Here is a 25,868-nt window from a genome sequence, read left to right on the forward strand (position 1 = left end):
ACTGATCTTATCTACTTGTCATCTGGTCTTCTCAGTATAGCTCCTGAAAATACAAGAAACAGCTTGCTTGCTTGAGGTTGTACATGAGCTTGAAAAACTCTGCGTCAATGCACAGAAATATCTTCCCACATTGCAATAGAATTATAAATGGATGTACGTATCAAAATGCAATATATTCTATCCTGCATGAATGGCTCCTCCCTGACAGCTTCTTCAAGGATGGCAAACTGTCTGAAGTGGGAGCAATTTCTGCTATTTGGGAAGCTAGTCTTACTTTTTCAATCCTAGGTCCAAGTCCTCCAGGGACAAGATTCCTTGGCTAGAATACCATTTGTATGGATATCGCCTTTCAAAAAGCTGCATCAGGAGGTGGCTGTAAACTGCTTTAAGTCACTGAAACTGATAAAGGAAAAGCAGCTGGCTGCCACTTCTCTTTCTGTTCCTCAAGTGGTGTTTGGCATTAACCTGACATAGGAGAGGACTCTCTCTTAAAGTATGGTTATCTTATGCATCAATCTGTCTCATTCCACGTTGTTAATGGAATAGCAATATATTCATGCAAGGGCTTTATATTATATAGCAATAATTTTGCCAAAAGCTTGTTTCAGTGTTGCTAGACTGTGGAAAAGAACAGCATGGTAATTGTCACCATCTCAGTTCTGCACCTCATTTAATAAGCAAACAAAGTTTAATTTACCAAATTTTAATTGCACCTTCTTATATTCTTTGTAAATGCTGTTTTAATATTAGATTACATTAAATACACAGTTTGTTCCCTGTCCTTTCCTGTTGTCGAAGACTATGTTGCTCATAAATACACACATGTAATGTGTACAGTTCATACACAGTGTTATATATACACACAAAAAGCAGCATGCATCTTTCTCCTTGTCTCCTTTCCTCCCTTACCTCCATTTATTAGCCCACAACACACACCTTCTTAATGTAAATACAAAATGCAGTAAGCTCAAACAGCTTTGATAAAAGCTCTCGAGGAATACTTATAAGCTGAGAAGGTCCTGGAGTTTATTTCAATTTTCTACCATTCGTGATAAACAGCCAGAAAATGCAATAGAAGTACAATCTAAAAGCTAAGAAACTGGAAAACCAATGATGAGAGCTCAAAATATCTTCTGAATTATGATTTTTAGGCAAACATTGTAATATTTCAAAGGGGACTGCTTTTTCTTTTGATGTGTGAGATGGCAATACCACTTAATAATAGGTAAGCATAAACTGCAGCAATTAGAAATCTGCAACAAAACCAACCCTCAGGATTTCAGTTGTAACATACTGATCACCAAAATATACTGTTTGTTTGTACATTACGATATACCTCATGTTAAGAAAAATGGTAAAGGAATTCTCAGCTTCTGCAGGAACAAGAAGTGTTTTGTTACAGTCTTCAGCACTCCCAAGGCAATGTGTGATGTTCTTCCATTTTAATATGAACTGACAAGCACAGGGAATAACAGCATTCTCACCTGGTTTTTCTGTTCTAGCTCTTTGACTGAACTTTGAAGTTTTTGCAGCTCCTGAACATACACAGCTACCTCCTGAGGTCCTTTGGCAAGTTCAGCTCTTAACTGGTTAATGGTAGCCTGAACAGACAAACAGAAAAATCCACCTTTAAAACAAAGCTTTGCATGCATAACTCAAACAAAAGTAAGATGTCTGGTAGCAAAATAAAAAATAATATTGTATGCAAATAAACAACTTAAGAAAAAAAAAATCACCTGCAAACTCATATCAGAGCATCATCAGCTACAGAAGTACCACTGAGCATAATTTCCCAGCTGAGATTCATTCTCGTCCTATTTCAGAAGACATAAATTTGCCCCAATCCAATGGAGAATGCTAAGTTGAGCCCACAATCAATGAAAATCACAACAGATTATCCATTAATCATTATCGCAGTTCCAGCTCAAGGTGAAACCCTTTCAAGTCATTGCAGTTACACGGCCAAAAGCTTTGCCTCCCTGGTAAGGGAAATGAACTGGGAAAGGCACTAGGAAGCGAGTTTGGCATCTGACGCAAATTTGGTGCATGACTTTTGGACACATCAGCCCTGCAGGTCAGCATAATCAGTATAACAATACTACCCCATTAAAGAGAATTGGTACAAACAGAATATATCAATGACCGTACAGTATTTGGTATTTGAAAACAGGAATGAAAGCAAACAAGAAAAGCAGTCTGGACGGGTAACAATGGCTGCCCTACAGCATGCTCTGTATGAATGCACTCACTTTGAATACACTATATAACAGTGACCTTTTAAAATAAGTTTTCTTTCCTATTGTTCTCATAAGCACAGATTTCAGCACAAAGGTATAAATACTGAATTCAGGAATGAACTAAAGCAGTGGAACACATGTAGCAGACAATAAACATTTTAATATTTACAACCTTCCTACAGAAAAAGGAAAACCAAAGAGAACATATGAACACATCATGTAACTACACATAGTTATTAATTCTGACTTTCTGTAATGCTGTGCTTTACAACACTGTTTCATTACAGAGCTGTTAACTAAAACACATCCTAGGATCTGTCTCTAGCAGAAAAAGAATCCAGGATGTTCTCAGAAAACAAGAGTATGGAAATTTTATTACTGAGATAATACAATGCAGAAAATATGCAGAAAGTTGCTAAGGGCACCACTGCAGCCTTTCAAACCAGAATAGTAATTTATATGCACAAAGATACATTTCTTTTATTCACAATTCAATAAAGCCAGTCCCACATTTCATTCTCAACACAGAAATATATCATGGATGAATATTCATTCCTGATACTGTCTGGCTGAAATGTCTGTATGATTAATGAACAAATAACCAAATAAGAATGCAACTGTCTTAACAACCTCTTGAAATTATCTTGATACAACAGAAATCTACTATGAGAATAAAATCTTTCAAAAAAATTACCTCAAATTTAAATGTCTCCGTTAGAAAGCAGCAAAAATAAAAAAGATGGATGAAAAATGGAAATAAGCAGCCACAAAAGCTGTTAGCAGACACACTTCCTCAAATTTGTTTTCAAATATTCTGGTGTTTTTAATGTCTTTGCTTAGTGGGGAAAAAAAAACAACAGTCCTGACTTTATTAAATTTACCCACAATTTAATCTACTAATCTTACTCTGTAGGCACCCAATTTAACAATCAAGTCTAGGCCCTGTATTTTATGAAGATTTACCAGATACTGAAACAAATCCCAGTCTGCAGAGAGTCATAGAAATGCTTAGCTCCACAGCAGTGCAGCTGTTTTCATGATGTGTTTACTATGCAGAAGTCACTATAGTGAGAAACTAAACAGGGAAGAAGTATCTCAGAATGATTGTTCATCTGAGATATCTAGACACCAGAGTTTCAGATGCAACTCTGAAATAAGGCATAAACATCTAACCAAAAAAAAAAAAAAAAAGACAAGACAACATTGAATATATTTAGGCAACAATTTTAGAGCTATACTAGTCTTCACATCCCTCTCCTGCAGCATTTGAAGATGCTCATATAGGATTAAGATTATCTTTGTTATTCTCTTCTCCCACAAGATAAATCTAATTTATTTTAAAGACATCTCACTTTGGAAAGCAATATTAATATACGTATTCTCAGCCAGCTAAGCAAAATAGCTATGGATGGCTTAAAAACCACTTTACTCTTTCAGCCCTTGAGGTGGTCTTAAAGACCAAAGCTGAGATGAAACATGCCCAAAATTTTATGTTCAGGACTGTACCCATTCTGTCAATGAAGGATTTCCATTTCTTTTTTTCTTATGGCTAACACTTCTCACAATTGTGTTCTTTTAAGAAAAGTAGAAAAGTTTTCACCACAATGACTTTGAGTAATTTTTTTTTTTTCCAAGTCTGATCTGTCACTTTACATCAACAGAAAAGCTTTTTTTTCAAACACATCTTGGGCTATTGTTGCCATATGTTGGAATTAAGCAGAGAAGGCAGTAACATTTCTGAGAAGAACCAGACTGCCACTGCTCACCATGTTCTGCCACACAGCAACTTGGTCCTCTCTGGTTCAGCCTACACACTGATGATACCACACAGACATCTGATATTATTATAATTGCTGCAATGTAGTTTATAATCTTTCCATAAATCTAAGACTTCTTATACAAACACATAGTTAACAGCTAGGGGCATCATGTAGCCTTCTCCCCCATCTGCTGTTACTCCGGGGAGGACTCCGAAAATCTTCTTCACTTGTCTTTTTTTTCTGTTAAAGGCTGCACTTTAAAGCTACATTTTAAAATGGCCAGTTATGTCAAAACTTAAATATACCTAATTTTCAGGAACAGGAGAAATCCATGCTTCCGTGACAACATTTTAAGATGAAAGATTTTTGTTATGCCCATGTCACCAGGTCATTTTATCTTCACATGAAAACTAAATATCCCAAACCACAAAAGACTACAAAGACAGTACTTTGAAATGAAATTTGAATTCTGCAGCATAATTGTGGGATCTCACAGTTAAAACCAAATTACAATTATGCAGCAACTTACATGGCCACATAACCACATTATATTTGTAACTCCAACTGTGATATTCCTTTTTTTCACATCTGATGAAGCTCTTGGCACACATAATTTTAACTTGAAAACAATGGTAGATTCATGTTTAGTTCAATACTGTACCCTTAGACAATTCCTGGAGCTCAACATATCTGCTGGGGGGAGGAGGTGGGAGGGAAAGCCCTAAGGCCTTTAGAATAGTGCTGGGCAGCGCTTCTCTAAAGCTCTGCAGTGCAAATGAAAAAATAGAAAGTTAAAACTGAAGTTCTAAAATCTAGGGCACATGAAATCCCAGAATAACAAGATGTCAGGAATCTTTCACATCCACAAATCTCAGCAGGACAGAGGATACTAGGAGTCCTACAGAAACTCTAGATGTTCCCTCATGTAAGCTGGGGAATTCTGCAAGGATCACACTTCACAAGGGACCACAGCCCCACATTGACAAGTTTTGCCAGTATTGCTGCATTGCTGGGGAACAACAGAAAAGGGAGAGGGCAAAATTAAAAGGTCTCAAACACAGCTGACAGTCTTCAGTGAAGATCATTACACTGTCAAGCCATTCATTAATAAAACTATACCAAACAACCCACTAGTGAGATGCGACAACACCCAGCAAGAGAATTCTGCTGGTATGGATTTACCAACTCATTAGTAGAATAAGTTATATATTAGACAAAAGCCTTTTTGGTGACACTGTATTTTTATTGGGATTTCTTGCCATTATCTCTGTCGGAGATTTCCCTGTCATGGTAATCAACATCAAACAGGCTTTAGCTGGGAGGGATCTGAGACAGTTCAAGGAATAAGGTTCCCTCTTAAAGACCCAAGTCAGAGCTATTGCATCCCTTTTTGTCCATCTTGCATGGCAGTGAAAGCATTCACTGGTGGAAAAGCAGAGAAATCAAAACCAAGAAAACCAAGTATTTGCTACAGGAGAAGCAGTTAATTTTGCTTCCTTAGACACAGAGTTATCATCAATTCTATACACAATTACAACAAAAAAAAAGGCCTAATATTTACAAATCTCTCACCGGCAATTTAAACTTCTTCCACCAACTCAGCTAAAGAAGAGACAAGCCTTCACAAAATATTTCCGAAGAAACCAGCATATTCAGTAAGTCAAATAGACAGGTCCCTTTCAAATGGGATGAATTTGAAAAGTTCGAATACACGAAAATACTGAGGAAAAAATGTTTTAAAAACCCACAAAACTAACATGATAACAACAGACTTTATTTTCTACTTTAGACTTCAGCAACAAAGAAAGGAAAACTAAGGCGGTGTTGCCTGGAAACAGATTACAGGTGACATTCTGACATCTTGACCTTAGGGCACGGTGAGGCCTGGTAGTCTCTCACTTTCTGCTCTAGTGCACAGGCAATTCTTGGAGGCCATTATGCAGGGGATTGAGGGGGTATGTGTGCAGAAAGATTTGTGCCTTACACACAAAATATTCCTACAATAAATAATAGATGTAAAAAGGCTTCCCATTTGACAGTAAAAGCTAGGAAAAAAAAACAAAAATTAAAACCAGTTTAAAATATCCACTGAGTTTTTTAAATCTTGTGTAAGTTCAAGAATTACATATGTCCTATAACAATATTTAAATTACTATCTATTTTGTATTAATTATTTCTTTGTATATATTTTAACACTCTAGCATCTGTTTTCAGACACATCAACTCAAATATTAATCAAAACTCTTATTTTCAGTAAGAACTGTTTTTATCTGCATGTAGCTCAATAAGGGAAACAATTCTTTGCATCACACAGGTACTGCTCTATTTCTCTCTCCCAACAGAAAGAGCACAGCTCTGGTAGGTTTTTTTCTTCTGCTGTTGGGCTCTTGCATTAACTTTTTATGCCAAGGAAAGGTTTTGCAACAAAAAGCGTGGGGGCTTTTGGAGGATGGATATTGACAGAATTACACAATTTACCATAATGAAGAAACATGTCTATTAGATAAGTTAGATGATTCTGTTAAGAAAGAGGGTTTTCCTTATGAAGAATTAATATTTTCCAATTTCATACTAGAATCATGGCAAAGCTAACACACAGATCTTTAGGTACGACTATTACCTCCGAGTTAGCCTGCTCTGCCTGCAAGTGCTTGCACTCGTCTTTCAGCTTTTCAGATTCTCTCTCACGTTCCAGAGTCATTTTGTCCATCAGCGTCTGAACTTGGACCAGCTCCTTTTTCAGGACGGCCACATCTTCCACACCAGGCCTTTGTAGCTGAAAAGTAGAAAAGTAGCAATGAGCAACACGCTGTTAGCAGACATATTCCACTGTCAGTGTAATTTCTAAAAATCTTTCAAATCATCAATTTATAGACAGGGTGACATATACAATACTACAGCTGTGGCAAAAAAAAAAAAAAAAAAGAAAAAGTTAGAAAAAAATAAATTCCCAAACCTGCCCACTCCCAAAAATACTCCCCAAACAAACAAACAAACCAAACAACAAAAAAAAACCAAACCCAGAGGAAAGTACGTATCATTTTCAAAAGAAACAGGATTTAATGGCTGGTTGTCAGTTCTTGCCTACTAAACTTTGAACTTGTTGATTGATTTCAACCAAATCTGACAAATGGGATAAGGTCTCAAATACTAAATTTCTGTAATTATCATGTAGGTAGATGGTCAGGTACAGGAGGGAGACCTTTGCTGGGGAAAACACTGAAGTGACAGGGAATCCATGCAGAAAATGTATCTGAACTCTTAGTCCCCTGAGAAGTAGGCTGTACTGACTCGACTACTCTGTAGAAGGAATTGCTGTACATACTATACTGCTGTAATACTCACAAGCCCTTCTCAGGACTGAGGCACATAACAGTGCAGTACTACACAGACTTTTAAAATTACACTGTCTCTGTCTTCAAGAACTATTCCAGAAAACCACAAGAACAAAGAAAAAAAAGGGCAGCTGAAGGAAAAGTCTTGAAGGTACTGTCAGACGTGCCTCATACCAGACCCACGGGTAAATTCTGTTGGTAATTGCATCTAAAGCACCATACTGTCCCTCAAAGGGAAAAGCTATGGAAGGCAGGAGAAAGGCAATACTGGGCATCAAAGAAAGTAGAGAAAAGGAAGTGCTAGAAGGTAAAAGGTGCAGGAAAAAGGGTAAGAATGCAGAAGGACAAAAGAGAACAAGAAACAACTAAACAGATAGAGAGGAATGGATAGATCTAGTGGCTGGGCAGGGCTAAGTGGGACTCATGAGCCCCTCAGGACAGCCGACTACAGGAAAGAAGGGGCATAAATGAGTCCTACTTTCCTCTAGAGTCTAAGTCGTGGTTGAGTGGAGGAATGAAGGCAAATGAGAAGCTAGGAAGTCCCGTTCACTACTGCTTTGGAAGCAGTATGACTGCTGAGTCACTGGGATTGCTTCCTGGAGCCATGGCTGTATATAAAAGTCACCAGGAGCCAAAATCCTGGAATATACACACATCGGTATTATGAGCCAAGAGCAAGAGGGACAACATTAACATAGGCATGATGATGACAGCTACTACCCTTTTAGCCACCATGTCACAAAACACCTCTCTGAGCACTTCTTATGAAAGCAGCTGTCCAGAGACAGTCAGGGCATAACACCTCATGGAAAAAGAGGGATCTAAGGACACCTGTGGAAGTCAGCAATGGCATGCTCCAAGTACAGACCCGCACAGCACATGTAATTAGACATGTAATTACACATGTAATCTCCCGCAAAACTGCTGAAGAGCAGAGCATCAAACAAGCAGACAATATATTTTCCCTACAATGCAGGGAAAACATATAAACAGGGTAAATACATAAGTCAGAACCTACATGTATTTCCTCACTGAAAAAACACTGAAAATGTAGGTCAGTGAAAGAGTTCAGAAACAATGGTGATCCAAACTTTTTCAGACTACCAGCAGACATCTCCAAGTTCAACAGAGTTTGACTGCTTTAAAACTGCATTTGCAATCATTTAAGCATATCCCTTCCTTGACTTGAAAATAACAACAACATTAGTGTGATGTGAATACCAGCTCTGTCTTTAAGTCTTCCACTGTACTTCTCTCCTTCTGCAGTTCTTGTGTCAAGTTTGCCACTTTCTGTTCTGCACCTCCCCGAAGGCTGATTTCTTCATCATACTTTGATTTAAGATCTAATAAGAAGGAAGTTGAATAAATGATCCCTTGCACATGTTGCACAAGTAGAGAACAGAATCAGACTTCATTGTAATACACTTACCCACAATTTCAGTGGCCAGTTGTGCTGCTTTCTGCTCAAATAAGTCTTTCATTTGCTTAATGTTAAAATTTTCTACTTGGATCTCTTCTAGTTGCCGTTCTAATGATTCTATTTCCATAAAAAGAACAGTATTATTTTCTGGAAGAGCTAGGACAACACAGCTACTCATGTTCCTAATGAAGCACAGCAGGTAAATAAGCAATCGAAGTTAACTTAATATCCAATTAGCTTAGCAAAGTGAACAACTTTACTGAAGTTAAACATCTACAAACATGGTACTGGAACCTGTCACTAGTGCAGTACTCTGCAGGATTAAGTACACATTCATTTTCACTGGTCACAAAAAGACCTTCAGATCACTGCAACATGCTGCTGAATTTCAAGCTTTGAACTGCGATTAAAAGCTCTTTAATCATGATCAGTCAGATCCTTTATGCACACATAAGGAAAATTTTATTCAATGAGTGCCTCATGGAGAAAAACACAGAGAAAAAAAAATTATTCATCTGCAAAATAAAAACACAAACAAAAAAAATTGCATTGTTTTCTTTGCTAACAAAGAGTACAAAAAAAACCCAACCTAAATAAAACCAGCACTGACAAATGCTAAAGTCTAAATATCAACAATCACTGTCTTTCTCAGCAAAAAAAAACTTGTACTGAATGCTTGAATACAGGAAATTATTAAAAACATGTTCAAAACTACTCATGAGAATTGCTTTCAGAGTCTCGCTTCTAGAAATTACAAACCCCAAGCCTCTGGAACATATCCCCAGACTACAGATATCAAGAACTATCTAGCTTAAGCACTTAAAATGAACTTTTTTCCCAGTAATTGTACCATTCCAGCTTTCTAGCTCTTTAATTTACCAAAAGTGCTTTTTTATAAACCTAAAAGCTACACTGAAAAAAATTTCAAGAAATTCCAGAACAGCGCAGAGATTAATATAATAAAATGTTAGCCACCTGTAGATGTAGCCGTTGTCAAGCCATCAGACTTAGAATCCTTAAGAAAACAGAACAAATGCATCATTAGACAGTAGGAATAAAAACTACTACTTACTAAGTTCATCCCATTTTTTTGAAAGACAGGGAAATAATGACTTCTGTGCTCAAATACTGCACAGCAGTATAAAAATGCCCAACTTCAAACAGTGCAATCTGGAAGACTGGAAAAGGCCAAGGTGATTTTCTGTTTCATGTATCACTACACTATCAGGCTTCCAGATTTGCAAGACTCTATTAACAATCCCCTCCCCCTCCCTTTCCTCAATATTGAAATCTGCCCTAAAAACAGAGGTTACGCACATCATTAAATACATTCTGAGAAGACATTCTTCAGAAAGCAATTTCTGAGGTTTTTAACAATCCAGTGTGTAAGTAGCTCACAGTAATAACAGAAGCGAGAGCTTCCTTAGGGCACAACACACCACAATTTGCCTTGCCTTGTTTGTTCAGTTCATCTGGACATCTGTGAAGTTCCACTACTGTTCTCCGAAAGTTCTCACAAGAAAGACCCCATCACCCTTTCTCATAACAGATGAAATACCACATTAAATTTATTTTCTTTAATAAACTGAGTTCCAAATAAGCCCAACAGAAGGAAAAGTCTGAACTTATAGTGAGTAGTATGGAAGAATCATTATCTATTCTGACTTTGTTCTTCAGATTTATATATACAATTGCATTGTGGAGAGATAACTAGCTTTTTTTTTCAAGAATATGTCAATATTCAAATTATGGAACTAACTAAATCAGGCCACGTGCCTTACAAAAAAGGTATTAATCTTCAATGTCAATGCTGATGATAAACCTGCTTCAAGTATTTTAAAGCAATTACTTGCTGCCGCTGCCCCTGCAATTTCTCTAGTTCTTTCTTCAGCTCTTCTGAATACCATCTCTCCTCCTAGGGGGCAAAAAAACAACAACAAAAAAAAAGGAGATGGGGGAGAGAGAACTGTAAATTTGGTTGCTTAAGACAGTGAAACACTTTGCAATTTGAAACAAAGAACCAAGTGCAAGTAAAATACATTTCCAACCTTCAACGAAGCTTGCAAGTCTTGAACTTCTTGTCGAAGCAGTGATACTTCATCTCTGAATAAATATATCCATAGAGTGGAGAAAATGAATATGCAGTGGTTATATTTTGTCAATTACATACAGGTTATATCATGTATTAAATAACTGGGGTGATAGCCATGTACTATATAAATATCTCTTACATAATTAGAAATAGAAAGCTTTAGATGTTTTGAAATTTGGAAGAAACTGGATTAACAGATACTTATTAGTTCACTTTGCACATCACTTGAAAAATGCTAAACATATTAATTGGGTAAGTAATGAAATAGATATGCAAAAAGTCTCATGAAAACAGAACAGAAGTCTAAATTGGTGCATCAGCTTAACCACATGAGGTCAGAATGGCAAAGCTGAGCACTGGGACATTTAACTGTTTTGCATGTCTTTTTTATGAAAAGGACAGGTCTACTCTCTTTCATTTCCCATATCATGTAAAGGAACACTGCTAAGAGAAAGCATGCTATCTCACTCCTTTTGAAATATGCGGTTACATATTTTTTCATCCACACAGCAATTCAGTATGCCCCACAGACACACTCACTTAAGGGTCTGAATGTTTAAAGCTTTGCATTTCAAATTCTCAAATTTTGGGGTCAAGCCTCCAGCCACACAAGATTCAAGGCTACAATTGTTAGACTTCAATTAGCTGTAAGGAGGAAATTCTTCACTGTGAAGGCAGTAAGGCACTGGAACAGGTTGCCCAGAGTAGCTGTGGGTGCCCCATCCCTGGAAGTGTTCAAGGCCAGGTTGGATGAGACTTTGAGCAACCTTGTCTAGTGGAAGGTGTCCTTGCCTATAGCAAGGGAGCTGGAACTGGATGATCTTTAAGGTTCCTTCCAACCCAAACCATTCTATGATTTTATAATTGATTTAGACAGCACCCTTCTAAATCACACATCTCCTTACAGAATTGCACAACTATACATACCAGGATAATGTTGTATTACTGAGATACAGCCACTTCAAATCTAGAATACACAGGTCATTAAAATAATGCAAACATACCCTTTCTTATTGTTTGTGCAGTGGCCACAGTGAGGAGTATACCAAATATATGTGTGTGGGTGCCTATGCCAACAAATTCTCTCAGTTTCATATCATACAATTTTATTGCTGCTGTGCTGCATTATCCCCTCCTCCACAGGATAATTCTTTTAAATTATCTCAGGAGAAAAAAACAAAAACAAAAACAAAACAAGCTATTCCTTAGCTAAACTGGGAAGGAATAGATTCAATCTACATTAGCACATTAACATCAGGTCAGGGTCATCAAGAAGCAAGTGAAGTGAAACATGCACTTGAACCAGTGAAGCAAGAACTCTAAGGTGGACCAATTTTGATGGGATATTGGGAGGCTAATTCTTTTCAGAGGAAGATTTTCTGCTCTTTACACATTATTCTGCCTGTGTGAGACATTCACTGGAGGTTCACAAATACAACTGTACCGAGACAGATGTAGCTGTAATCCAAAACCCATACATCGGTTGTGGGTGAAGAAGAGGGAGCAGCTTTCTCATCAGAATAAGAGTAAGTCAGTCAGCTAACAGTCACATCTAAGATTATAAACAAAATCTCAGGCAGGTGAAACAGTTAACTATATTGAAGTTGGGCCTGAAAATATGCCAGATTTGCAATAGTGAAGCATTTAAGATGTTCCGGTCTTTGTAGCAGATAACAGGTTTTAAGCTGTATAAAAATAGTTTGTAGTAGAGGGAAAGGAGGAGAAGGGGAAGAGAGAGAGTTTGTAATGTAAGGACCCTTCTACAGTAATTGCCTCAATATTCCCAACATAGTTCTGCTTGACAGTTCTAAAATGAAACTTAAATTCAGTTTAACTGACCAGTGGAAAACTAATGGGGGAAAAAAGTGTAAGGGATCATTGTAGACATTGTAACTTTGGTTTTTCTTACCACCATCCAAATCCTCACCAAATCTCCCTTTCTGCTAGGGCTGTTACAGTCCCTTCCTCCTCTCAGTACATCCGAGCCTCACCAACTGGCAAATCCTTTCTACCTTTTCCTTATGCTCCAACTCCCTTCCCCATCTGTAACGCTGCTGCCTCCACCCCAGCACCGAGTACCAATAGGCTTGCTGAATCGCACTGGGGAGAGTTGCATGATTTACCCTTGGCACTTAACTATGGTGGTTTATTGGTGGGATGGGGGGAAGAGGACACAAATGTGATTCATAGCACCTGGCTTTCTCTACTGACTAAATAAGGAACTTCACCTCCCAATCTTGATCCTATGAATTACATGTAAGATTTACTCCTAGACTACTAACAAGTGGCTCCCTGCTGCAGGCTGCAATATTTCTTTAACGCGGTATTCCAAGTCTCAGAAAAACATGTTTATGTTGAATGAGAGTTTTCTCAGGCAAGCATGAAACTGAGAAACATTAAAAAATGCCACACTAATATGAAAAAATAGCTCATGTGTTACACAACAGCTCTCACCAGACTCCCTTTACTCCATCCAAACTCCCTGACCTTGCCCACTTTTTCAATTACATGAGAGAAAACAAAACCACTTGTCCTTAAACTGTCAAGAGTCAGGAAAAAAGTAAATAAATTTCACCAACCAACATCTGGTTGACATTGGAAACTTGCAGGCATAAAAATAAATCTTTCATAAACTATATAAACAATACAGTTATGACCAATAATTCCCCCATGTGAATGCTATTATTCTACTAAGAGTATCATTTCAAGTCTAAGTTATATCACTCCAAAAAGGCTTAAATCAGACAGAGAAGAAATACTCATTCTTGAATAAATGTGCACATAGGAAACCCAATATAACTCCACTAGTACCCTACCACTTTCTCCTATATAAAGCCCTAATTTTTATTTCTTTTGTTGCAGCAGCTGGGAGAGAAGGCAGCTATCCACAAGGAAGAGCCCGTCCATGCATGAAGACGTGATCTCTGCTAATGCTGACTGTTACTGGCCTGCCAGCTCTGCACAATACTGGGGGAGGCAGGGATCTTCATTCAGATACCAACTGAAATATGTTACCTTCCACACTCTTTTCTCACTGAAGAACCACCCTTTCTTGAATTAGTTACAGAAATATATGTATTTCTTTCAATGTGCTTATTTATCATTTTGGGTCACATTTCTGCTGGTGACAAAACATTTGAACAATTTACTTCCCAGCACCGGCAGAAGCCAGCTCCATTAGCAGGTGATGACCCGCAGGGCTGTGCAGTGTGTACCTCTGCTGAACAGAGCCACAGGCAGCTGCTCACTCTAACACTGCTGTGTACAAACCATGGGAGTTTGGGGGAGTGTGACAGAACAGCAGCATGGACTGTTATTTAAAACAGTCCAAAACAAACATGGAACAGAAAAAGAACTAGCTGGTAGCAAAAGGAAACCTATGTAGATTTTACCCCTAAGAAAAAGCTCCCCAAACCACCACAGGCAGACTACTCAGTTAAACTTTTCTAGAGAAAGTTTTGCATTATCAGTTCTTGCTATGTCCTGCTGGTTTCAAAAATAAAACAACCTGGTATGTTTCCTGGGAATACATTTAACAATACATTTTTGACCAAACACTTAAATAAAATAAATTAAAGAAGATTTCTGAAGATCAGCATGGAGTTTCTGGAACACAGAAGAAGAATTAATGACACAGACAGAAACTTCTCAAATTTGCAAACAACAAGGTAATATGGAAACCTATTTATGCAAATATTGATGTTATAATTACCCAGTAAGTACCCTAACTACGCAGGGACAAAATCAGGTTTCTTCTCTGTCTTCAGAGTTGTCCTCCCCTACCCGCAAAAGATGAAATTTCAGCTCTAAGCCAGAAATTGGAGGAAACTCTATTTTTTCTGCCACACTCCTAAAAATCATTCCAGTTTGCAATATTGCATTGTCAGCTGCATGAGAAACAGGTTACTTAATTAACAATATAAACATGTGTATCTGATTTTCATTTATTGTCAGATTAATATCAGCCAATGTAAGTTTCAAGCTGCTTTTTAATTGCAGTTGGAAATGGGGCATGAACATTTAAATACTTGACTACATAATTGAGTGTTCAAATTAATACACCCTTTGGTGTCATTAGAAACAGCTCAACACTGACACAAAAGCACATGCACAAATGAGTACTGTTGCACCTTTCCGGTGACAGATGACCTTCCCCTCCATGAGTTGAATCAATGCCAGAATTATGAACTGCTTCATAGTGCTTGAATAACTCCTCAGCTGATCCATGAGACTTCATACACAGAGGACAAATAAAGCCCTATTATAAAAAGGAAAAGAGAAAAAAAAAAAAAGAGGTGATAAGCAAAATTTTTTTTTTTTCATCTCCTTCTTACACAGAATTCTAAATTTTGTTTGCCCATCTAAAAGGTAGCAGATACAATTGTTAAGATCTATTCTAATTATTTCATGCTCTGATAACAGTTTTGGCAATTAAAAAGTTAGAAAATACCTACAAAAATCATATTCCATTATTCAGTGGGTTTTTTCCCCAACAGCATTACATACTAGCAACAAAACATTTATGTAGAAAAATAACAAGTCACTTCAGGACTGTTCCGCAATTTCTTCCCCCTCAAGAAAAGAATTTTCCATACAACTTTTCATAAAATCGAGGTAAGGTTTGGAGTTTGGCCTTATAAAAAGGAGATACAAAAAAACCACTCTACAGCACAGCTCTTCATACACCTACTACCGCCGTATTTAGGCTACTGATCTTAATATGGGCCAGGAGATTAAGAATCTCTATTTACCTTGCATGTAATTAATTAGTAAATGCAAGTCAGAGAAATACTACCTCAAGTAAATCATATCTTTACAGCCTAAAGAATCAGAAATCATCCATTTTCACCCCAGTGTATTTACTGCAAGCTCACCAGAGTGAAAATTTAGCAGAGCAAAGCCCTCATTGTACCCATTAGCCCACAGATAAATTAAAACAGTAAATATTATGTACCTCCAAACATTTGTGGAGTGTCCAAGCTGCCATTTGCAGAAGTATAATTCATCTCATTTTATCTAGCAATCTATTACACCTGCTTTTAAGGGCTGAATTTTATGTTGGTTCTTCACTCATTCAGTTACCACGTCCACTCTGAGCTCAGTTTCTATTTATGCTACAGCCCATATGCACCATGGTGGCAAAAGAGAGACATTTCAGAGTGAGAGGTAACAATTCAGTCTCACGTTAACGGCTCCTTGTAATTCAAACTGTGCAAAGATAAACTAATGCAAATGAGATGAAGGCCCCTTAAATTTCTTAAATTAATTTCAAATATGATTTTGCTTATTTATATGTTACTCTTACGCCTCTGATGCCAGTACAAATCATAGTGCACTCCAATGCTACACCAAAGCTCTCCACTATCCAAGATGAGAGTACCCCTGCAGGACTATCACACTTCACGTAACATACGCTCCTGTATGATTTCTGATGGACATATGAAGAGTTTTGGTACTCCTCTTCTTCTCTTAACTTTGCCTTTGGATGTTACAAGACAAGCCACAAAAGTAAATATCAGCACAAAATGAACATATTGAATGCGTACATTGATAACCACAGCAGCTCTCATTTTCTAACTTGACACTCATAATATTTTGTTTCATTAGTCACTACAAATTCGACAACCAAACACTTATGTGGATTTAACCCAGGAGAACCATCACATTCAACTACTCGAGCACAGCCAGAGCTCCAGAGCACTGAACAGGGGCTTTGTAACTGCTATTATTTGTTTAGCTTTTCAGAAATAAATTACTAAATACAGTTGCTTCTCAAACCCATGACATATCATATTGAAGACTAATTTTGGCACAACTAGGTCAAACAAAACAGTATACTCCTTCTGAAGCAGATAACAGGAATTTACCCTAACAATCTTTTATTTATTTCTAGAATTGATCATCACAGTTTCACTCCAGACTAAACCAAGTTAGCTGATATGGATGTATAGGTGCCAAAATGGGTACAAAAAAAAAAAAATGGTTTAAACTACTAGGTTCTCAGTAATGTTAATCTGATACAATTAATATATAATTATATGATGGCAGTGATAGTCACTCTGGGCAAAAGAACCACAGGGAGATTCCTGGCAAATAGCAATGCCAATGAACTATAGGAGGGGTCAAAAAGCAAGGGATTTTTTTCTCCCGGTAGGTAAAAGCAGTTAGTCTCATACAGTGACGCTGCAACAGTGTCCTTTTGGGATTAAATGCTACCGAGCAGTTCTCAATGTTTAGTTTAGCTTCCCAGTGATGGGAAGGTCTGCTCTTCACAGAGAAAAGCCAGTGTTCCTCCTAGCACCCGTAAGCACATCTAGAAAGCACGAGTGTAGAATATTGCTCTGATCTCTCCTTTTTGCCCTTTATTTCTTTCCATTTAAAACACAAAGTCTGTTTCTTTGTTTGGTTTTTGGTGGGTTTTTTGTGGTTGGGTTTTATTCTGTGGAAATAGGAGTCCTGGAGAAGAGGAAAGACTAGATTATATGTGCAATTAGGCCGAAGGGACAGCAATCAATCATTTGTCTCAGTTATTAGGCAAAGCCAGCCCAAAATTTCCCAGGCAGGCAGGCAGATCTGAAGGCACTGGCTGCAAGGACACGGAGCCAGAGGCAGAGCAGAGCTGCCAAGCCAAGGGAACTTGCTGAAGCTGAGAGCCTGCACGGTGGATGGGAGCTCTGGGGGGCACAGGTATGTTGTACACCAGCAGAGGGGGGAAGCGTGGACAAAATCTCCTCTTTGTGGTAGTAACCCCCTTCCTCTCACACAGGCAGGGGTAAAAAGTGCACCACCCACCAGCCTCTGCCTCTCCACCAGCACTACCGTGACCACAGCTGGCCTCACTTTTGGGGGACCTGGCGCTGTTGGAGTCGGCACCAGGTTGCAGCTCCCACACAACGCCCTTATTCTAACGCAGCGTTTCCTAGAAGTCTGACACACAAGCTCTAACAGAGTAAGATGTCACCCTTCTGCAATGGGGCATCCCGGACAGGGAAAATGTCATCCTTCCTGTGCAGAGCGGAGGCGGGCAGAACACCCACTCCTACAGCTGCAGGCACCACCACACACACATCAGAGCCTTGAACTGCATGAACCCAGGACCCAGCTGCGTCTCGCAGGCTAATAATATTCAGATGTCAGCTCTAATGTCTGCAGCATTAATTCAGTTCTCTTTATAGCACGAAAATCAGAATTATCAGGATCATCCTGGGCACCAGACAGTAACAGACAGAAATGTAAAGGTTTCTTGGGCCTGCAACCATTAGCCCCAGGTGGCAATCTTGTTTGGGGACTTGGGTTGGTGGGTCTCTTGCTTTATCTCTTTTAAAAAGCTTTTTAGATACAGCCATAAAAATATATCTCTCTCAGTGTCATCTTGAGATGAATTTTGAAAATGTATGCAAAAGTGTATTTTACTAATCTAAAGACAAATGCATAAGAAGAAAGAAGAGGGGAAGAAACTTGATGGTCTGAGATGCTTAAATCTTGTAAGCATTTTTGTTAGTTTGGAGGCATTTATATCGAGGGCAAGATATTCCAGTATCAGGATCATTCCTACTATGGATAAAGAGCAGATTGCAGAGTTACAACCGTGAGATGTAACACTGGTCACCACAACTTGGGGGAGCTGAAGCAACCTTCCCAGTAAGCCTGCATTTGGCTCCCTTACCTAACAGACTCCTTTACAGAAGAACCAAGTATGAGAGCAATGTTCTTGTATTTGAAGAAGGAAGCCACCATATAAAACATGCACATTTGCCAAGAGACACTTGGTAGGTTTCATTTTAAAGTGCATTTATGAGTTACCCTGCACAAAGCACAGCCACAGAGAAGTGAAAGTCAATTCATATTCTTAATTTAATAAAAGCAAAGAGATCACTTACAACCCCTGCAGTGCTGCACCGTAAAACATAATTCCTTAATTGATGTTTCTAATTGGGCTCCATCTTTCACTTTAAACAGGGAGAAAATAGTCCAAAAGAAGGTACAGGATGAATAGTTGGGTTTTGTTTTTATAAATACAGAATCTTTGCACCAGGAAATGAGAATTTATTGAATCCAAAACTTTTTGCAAATGTCTGTCAGTTAATGGAAAAAAAAATAAAACCACAACCACCACATGGGCAAGTTTTTATAACGAAAGAGTTCTTAAGATCACCACAGAATTGCTGAAGCAAGACAGAGCAAGAACAGTAAAAAAAGAAAAGGAGTCCAAACCGAAATGCCATATACACGCACAAAGAAGTCACTAGGAGTCAGCACACCATTTACTGCTCAAAACAGCCCCTGGCCCAGCAGTCAGGGCACTCCAATGAGAACAAGACAGGTGCTAAACTTCAAATCCCTCTTTTCTGATCCCAAGGGAAATGTTTCTCTGTCAGGTGGATGCCCATGAGCCATGCCTAGTACCAAGCACCTCCACAGCACCACACTGTTCATGCTGGGACAGGCTCTCCTCAGTGCAAAAACTCCAAAACACACCGGTTTCACCTGGAGCAGAACAGAAATTGCTACAAAGAAGTTTTGTAGGAAAGTGTCTTGCCTCAGCTCGAGTTATAATGACAAATTTCACCAAAGATCTCAGAGGCTTCTTTACTTGCCTTTCTCAAGACAGACTTACAAATAAGCCTGTAGAAGAACATCTGTAAGTATTTTTCCCCTTTAATAATTAAGATTTACTTTCAGGCCTGATAAAGTTCAGCTTCTCAGTGCTCTCTCTCCTGAAAGGCATACAAGGTAAATTATTCTTTTCGGGTAACATTAATACTCGTACAAATCATTAAGACAGTACTCTTTGGGAAGTATGCCAGGATGCTAAAAGCAACACTGGAAGGAAACTCTCACCACAAGAACTAACATATTTATTTTTATTGTACCAATACAATCTACAGGGCTATTAACTGTTGGAAGAACTTTGGCCTCCCATCGGAACACACTGCCCAGCAAGAGCAGGGGCATGGACCCACAGGCACACGGCACACAATCAGACTGACTGCAGGCTACTGTAGCCCTCCTAATCCTCAGACTACTTAAAAACTGATTCAGAAACAGTTTATGTAACAGAAAAATGAATGTATAGGACTGAATTGATTCTGCTTCTCTCACTTCTCCTTGTGTTACTCTGTAGGACTGGGGGGGTGGGGCGGGGTGTAAAAATATATTTTGGAAAATTTCAGCCTTCTCAGAATATTGTCTTCCTTTTAATGCTTTTTTCCCTCATCATTCTGCACAAACCTGATTTAATGAAGTTGTGTAATGTGACAAGACATTTTGAAAAGTAGCATTTTCCTTACGCACTAGCAAAGAAAATTGAAAATTTTCAAAGATACTCCCTCAACAGGCTGAGGCTTCTGCTTGAGGTTTAAAAAATAACCAGACATTTACACATAGATATCTACTCCCCAATCACTACCAATGGAGAACTATTCAACACAGTTAAAGGAGGAAGAAATTAATTAGCTGACCTAACAAATGTGTATACCATATGTAGGGTCAGCATAACAGCTCCTTGGACTCCATCATCGATAACTGGAGCTTGAGACACCTACTTATACACACATTAGATCCATCTTCATCTGCCAATTGCTCTTTTTTTCCAGAGAGCTTTAATTAAATGGCCTTTGTACAGCTAATATGAAATCTCATCTCAAGTATTTAATGACTGAAAGCACAGTTTACTTTATTGGAAGCTCCCTTTTCGCAAATTAAAACTGGAGTTATCTGGAAGAAAAAAGATGACATTTCTTGAAGGACAGTCCCATGGGCAAAACAGTTTTTACAGGATGAAATTCAGGCTCGCTTATATAGTTGGAGTCCAAGAAAAAAGGTACCCGATTTAAGTTCAAAAGTCACAGTCACAGCTACCCAGCTTCCTTAGCATTTTCTTGAAATCTCTGAAGACTGTCTAGTCTATTCTCCAATGCCATTTTAATACTGCATAGAACTGAACAACTGGTCGCATTTAGGCTGCTATGATTGCTGCTGAGCTATAGCTGTATGTGGTAGAGAGCCATATAGCACAAATTGCACGCACAGAGCTCTATTTGCTAAGACAAACAGAGGTTCTGCAACATCTTGAATTTTTATCCCAGCAATTATGTCATGAGTCAGCCTTAAAGAACCAACTAACTTTGCTGTTTTTCCACTGAGAAGTCAATTTTATTCCATAAATCCTCATCTTGGAAAATATTTAAGTACTGTAGTGAACAAAAAAAAAAACAAAAAAAAAAACAACCACCAAAACCAAAAAATCAAACCCCAGAGAATTTCAGTATAACTGATACTTTTACCACACAGAAAAGATGAGTGACTATTCCACAGTATACATACTATAGGACACATTAGCCCAATCCAGTATGCACTTTAACATGCTCGGCATTCACATGACCAGGCTTTAAGCTTAAATAAATTTGAGTTTCTGTGCTTCATTTTTGACCTTCCAGAAATACTGGGCCAGTACTCAAGCCTGTTCCCAGCGAGCCACATGAACAAAAAGCAAAAGCTGTAACACCTTCCAGCCATGAGCTACCTTTGTCCATGTCTCAGAACCCTGACTTAAATTAACACTTTCACAACTATATTGGTAATAAAGTCCACCATGTTTAAAAAATGAAAGTAAGTTCAAGATCTTTTCAGCCTGGAGAAGAGAAGGCTCTGGGGAAACCTTACAGTGGCCTTCCAGTACCTAACAGGGGCCTACAGGAAAGATGGGGAAAAACACTTCAGCAGGGCCTGTTGTGATAGGACGAGGGGTAATGGTTTTTAAAATAGAGCGAGGTAGATTCAGCCTGGATATAAGGAAAAATTTTTTTACAATGAGGGTGGTAGAACACTGGAACAGGTTGCCCAGAGAGGTGGTAGATGCCCCATCCCTGGAAACATTCAAGGCCAGGTTGGACAGGGCTCTGAGCAACCTGATCTAGTTGGAGATGTCCTTGATCCTTGCAGGGTTGGACCAGATGACCTTTGAAGGTCACTTCCAACCCTAACCATTCTATGATTCTATGATCTGTATGGCATGTTCATGTGCTCAGAGGCATAAACACCTTCCTGGAGCTGATTTTGGGGTTTGTGTGTCATGAATATTTGGAAAAATTCTAAATTCACCATTCATGTTTTTCCACTGCAGATGAACCTGATACAAGATACACATCTTCACCAACATTTAAATAGTAAATCTAAGCTAAAACTCAGATATTTTGCAGTTACACAGTGATTTAAAGGCTGAAACATTTTACAGGACAGAAGGTTAGGAACTGTATATATTTAGGGTCAGAGGACACAAATGTACTGATGTTTCAGAGCTGAAAGACTTATCAAGTAGTTTCTAGGTTTTATTTCCCAAATATATACCCAAGGAATTAAATGAATCCTCAGGAAGTTCTCAGAGGCAGATTAAACTGTCTGCCTAGACACAATTTATTTCAGAAGTCTTACATACTGATTAAAAAAAAGATATTTTAAGTTAAAGACTAAATAAATTAGGTCACTTTATATATTGATAAAAGGAAAATACAGTTGACATTTTTTCCATGCCTTCCACCAGAAAAAGTCCTTTCCTCTGTGTGTACATAAACAGTAAGACAACAGTTGCTTCCTCAGATAACATCTCTATTTAATCATTAGAAAAGTAGGTAAAAAGGTAATGTTTTATAAAATTAAGACCCGCAGTCCATTTCAATTTTAAAAGTACTTAAACTTTTTGTACAAGAATAAAAAAAAAGTGTCTTGCTACAGTGTATTTTATACCAGACTGCAAGACTGGATGTCTTCCCAGAAGAGAAGCTGGGTTCTTCCCAAGAAGAATAGAACCAACATAATTTCTAGTTCAGGTCTTTTCTGGTTTTATTACTATTGATGAATAAGAGTACAATTCTGTCACAAGCTACAAGACTACAATTTTGTCATGAATTAGAAATTCTAATCCAGTGGATTCTCTGTTTGTTAAAGAAAGTCACACCACATGGCCAAGTCAAATCAAACTCGTATCTCTAATCCTTCACCCTTTTAGTATTGTTCAGATGTTGCTGCAAATTAATGTACTAATGTAGCTCAACTGACGATTTTTCTTCCTGTGCAAAGAAGGCAAGTACTGCTGAGGTGAAAACAGCCGCTGCAACCTAATTTGAGAAGCAACTGAAAGAGCAGCCAAAAACAATAAAATATCAGCATTAAAGCATTGACGTGATGTTCTGTGCAAAACCAGTCTGCAACATTCCAAGGGCATCCAGAATAACAGAAGACACAGTCAATTGCATCTACAATGAGACAAGTAAAAAAACACCGTAAAGAATGAGGTATTTTCAAAGACAGACAAGAAAACCTTACATTTTTGTCCCAATAGTATGCCAATTTATACTCTAGGCAATCTTTCTATGAAAAGTCTGTTCAGAAAATATCAGGGTCGAAACTTATGGAGACTACACAAAAGAACTGTTTAAAAAATGTCTCAGATTAAGCCTAGCTGTAGATAAGACAATAGATATTAATGGCCACTACATTCTAAACATTGCAGGAGGTTTTCTGGATGCTTGAGGAGAAACTGGGAAGGGAAGTCTGAAACTAAGCCTCTCTAACTGGCTCACTGTTTAGATGTCCCAAACATCCAACTGACACAGTCAGGAAATGCTGGAAACAGTTTAGAAATGTATCATACCTTTAGAAATAACAAAACAAAACACAAGAAGCCACACAGCTTTTGTTAGTGACACCAGTGTATACATGAAAGTTGGGGAACAATGGTCCTGTTTGGGAACGTGGTGATGTGGCATTTATTTGGCTGAGTTGGCTACATATAGAGAGAGACAGTTGCCAACATTTCAGTGGTTGTTCCAGCAGCTGAATAAGCCTTTTGTCTTTTAAAGTAAGGCTCCATCAGTGTTTGGAGGGCAGGAGAAAGTATTTCACTGTCATTTTCACCAGTTATCATACAGTGCAATCCCTATTTTGAAAAATGAGGGCTGCACTGAGAGCTGTTCAAGAGGAAGACCATAAATAAGGCTGCAGGTGAGTGGTCAGGATCCTTTCCCACAACAGGACATCAGACACCTTCAGAAACTGCAGGAGTGGACGCCTGTAACTGAAGAATAAGACCAGCTCTCACTGCATGTAGGACAGAGATGTAAGACGGGTAAGAAGAGAGTGGCAAATGACCTGACTTTCATCAGCAGGGAGAGTGTATTAGTGGAAGACAGGTTAGCAAAGAAAGCTGTAGGCAAAATTAAAAGCAAGGTACCAATGCTTTTGTCAACCAAGTGACAATTTTTCAGGTCTCACAAAGTGTGACCAAACACTGCCCTTGCAATGTGTCTGATCCCCACATTTGAAGAGAATGCACTGGCAAAAAAAAACTGAACTCAGGAGCTTCTTCATCATTGTTTCCAACAAAACGTATTTGAACTTTTCACAGCAGTATCTGCAAGCCACAGAAAGCCAAACACCAGTCTAAGTAACCCAAACTCAGCAATGGTCCGTGTCTACCCCATAATATTACATTGATAACAGATTATACTCTTCTTATAATGCTGACTCAGGAATGGTAAAGATGGAACAATGGGTGACAATCTGGTTGTGTTGCTGCTTCAGGATCACGATGTGCTTGTTGCAAATGCAAACTATAATTTTCTATCAACGAATGCAAACCATCAGCTTCTCAGCAGTCAAGTATTTTAAACTTTACATAATTGATGATAATGATTAACAGATATCCCCACTTTTTCATTGCTTCTATGCACACTGATATAATAAAAGATCAAACTGGGAAAAAAAAATAATCTATATATATTAGCGTTCTTTGTTTCTCACCTCTTCCAGATATTTACTGAATAACTGTACCAAGAAACACACCTTCAGCACAAGAAACAGCAACAGCTAGAAACAACTGAATTTACATTCCATGTGCTACACTCAATACACAACTTTTATCAAGTTAAAATGTTGTAATTAGCTATTGACAAGTAAAAAGTACTGACAAGTAGCTGATGGCAGAAAAACAAAAACTCAAAGTGGGCAAGAACCTGCAGCCAACTATGTTAAACGCAACTCAGTTTAAATAAAAGAGTAACTTGTTCAGGTAACCACGTCATATCTGATGGCTCACATCCCACAATCTACTGATATCATCGCATCAGGAATGCCACAACCTGTCACTGGTAAGTCACAGCTTATTCAAATAAGGCACTTCTTTTGTGACTAGATAATAAAGAAAATAAAAAGCTGACTTGACCACAAACAGAGCTCCACAGATGGTCCCTGCTTCAACAGGAGGCAATGAGGAGTTAATCAAAAGTCAATCTTCAGTTGTCCTGGCTCTGAGGCGGTCCCCCAGCAATCCAGGACTGCAGCATGGGCCAGTTTTACCACAGAACCTGCTCACTTTAACAGCTGACACTTCGCCCTTGAAAAGAGATCTCAAGTAACTCTAGCATAATCAGGGTATTCATGGTTTTCATCATCTTTGGGAATAATACTCCATAATTTGAAGTTTTCCCTTAAAAAAATTAAGTGTAAATATACATTCAGTGTAGGGAAGGGAAAAAAAGCACTACTTGGCAAATGCATACAGCCACAAACATAATAAAATCACATCACTCACACAGCCTAGAATAAACACTCGAATTCCAAAACTCAACAAAAGTAACATCAGCAGAAAGAATGCAAAACTTTACTTCACACAAACCCATTTAGTGCACAGCAAGCTGCCTGCCCCTAGAAGTCAAATCTGCTCTCTGAAGGTTCACAGCAGAATAAAATTCAGATAGCCTTGTGCAGCTGGAGGCTGTTACCTTAGAGAAACAAAATTCTTCCCATTGAGGAATGTAAAACTGCACGATTAAAACAAAGTGTGCAGTTTTACACTCCACAATTGGAAAAATTTAGAAATGCACTACTATTTATAATGTCTAATTGAAACAGCCTTTGCACTTTGTTGGGGGCATAAAAAATTCCAATGAAGTTCTATATAAAATAATCGGGTTTATAATTATTTTTATAATGTTGCTGCAATACGTAAGGCTCTTAAACACGTTC

The 25,868-nt window shown here is 38.3% G+C and overlaps 1 protein-coding gene across 3 annotated transcripts in view; it reads right to left on the bottom strand.

The window, feature by feature from the left end:
- The window catches only part of EEA1 (early endosome antigen 1), a 70,032-nt gene that overhangs the window by 33,223 nt on the left and 10,941 nt on the right, over positions 1-25,868 (bottom strand). For 2 of the 3 annotated variants that reach the window (XM_086750239.1, XM_086750229.1), the window contains 8 exons: positions 14,975-15,102; positions 10,801-10,855; positions 10,602-10,667; positions 9,728-9,767; positions 8,762-8,869; positions 8,554-8,675; positions 6,618-6,773; positions 1,485-1,601 (listed from right to left, as the gene is read on the bottom strand). In XM_086750239.1, the coding sequence (XP_086606365.1) occupies positions 1,485-1,601; positions 6,618-6,773; positions 8,554-8,675; positions 8,762-8,869; positions 9,728-9,767; positions 10,602-10,667; positions 10,801-10,855; positions 14,975-15,102 (792 nt within the window). Of the gene's footprint in view, positions 1-1,484; positions 1,602-6,617; positions 6,774-8,553; positions 8,676-8,761; positions 8,870-9,727; positions 9,768-10,528; positions 10,668-10,800; positions 10,856-14,974; positions 15,103-25,868 lie in introns of those variants that run through there. The other variant, XM_086750248.1, reaches the window with a different exon arrangement.

This window comes from Chlamydotis macqueenii, chromosome 1 (assembly GCF_036417535.1).
Source record: "Chlamydotis macqueenii isolate bChlMac1 chromosome 1, bChlMac1.mat, whole genome shotgun sequence".
NCBI lineage: Eukaryota > Metazoa > Chordata > Aves > Otidiformes > Otididae > Chlamydotis > Chlamydotis macqueenii.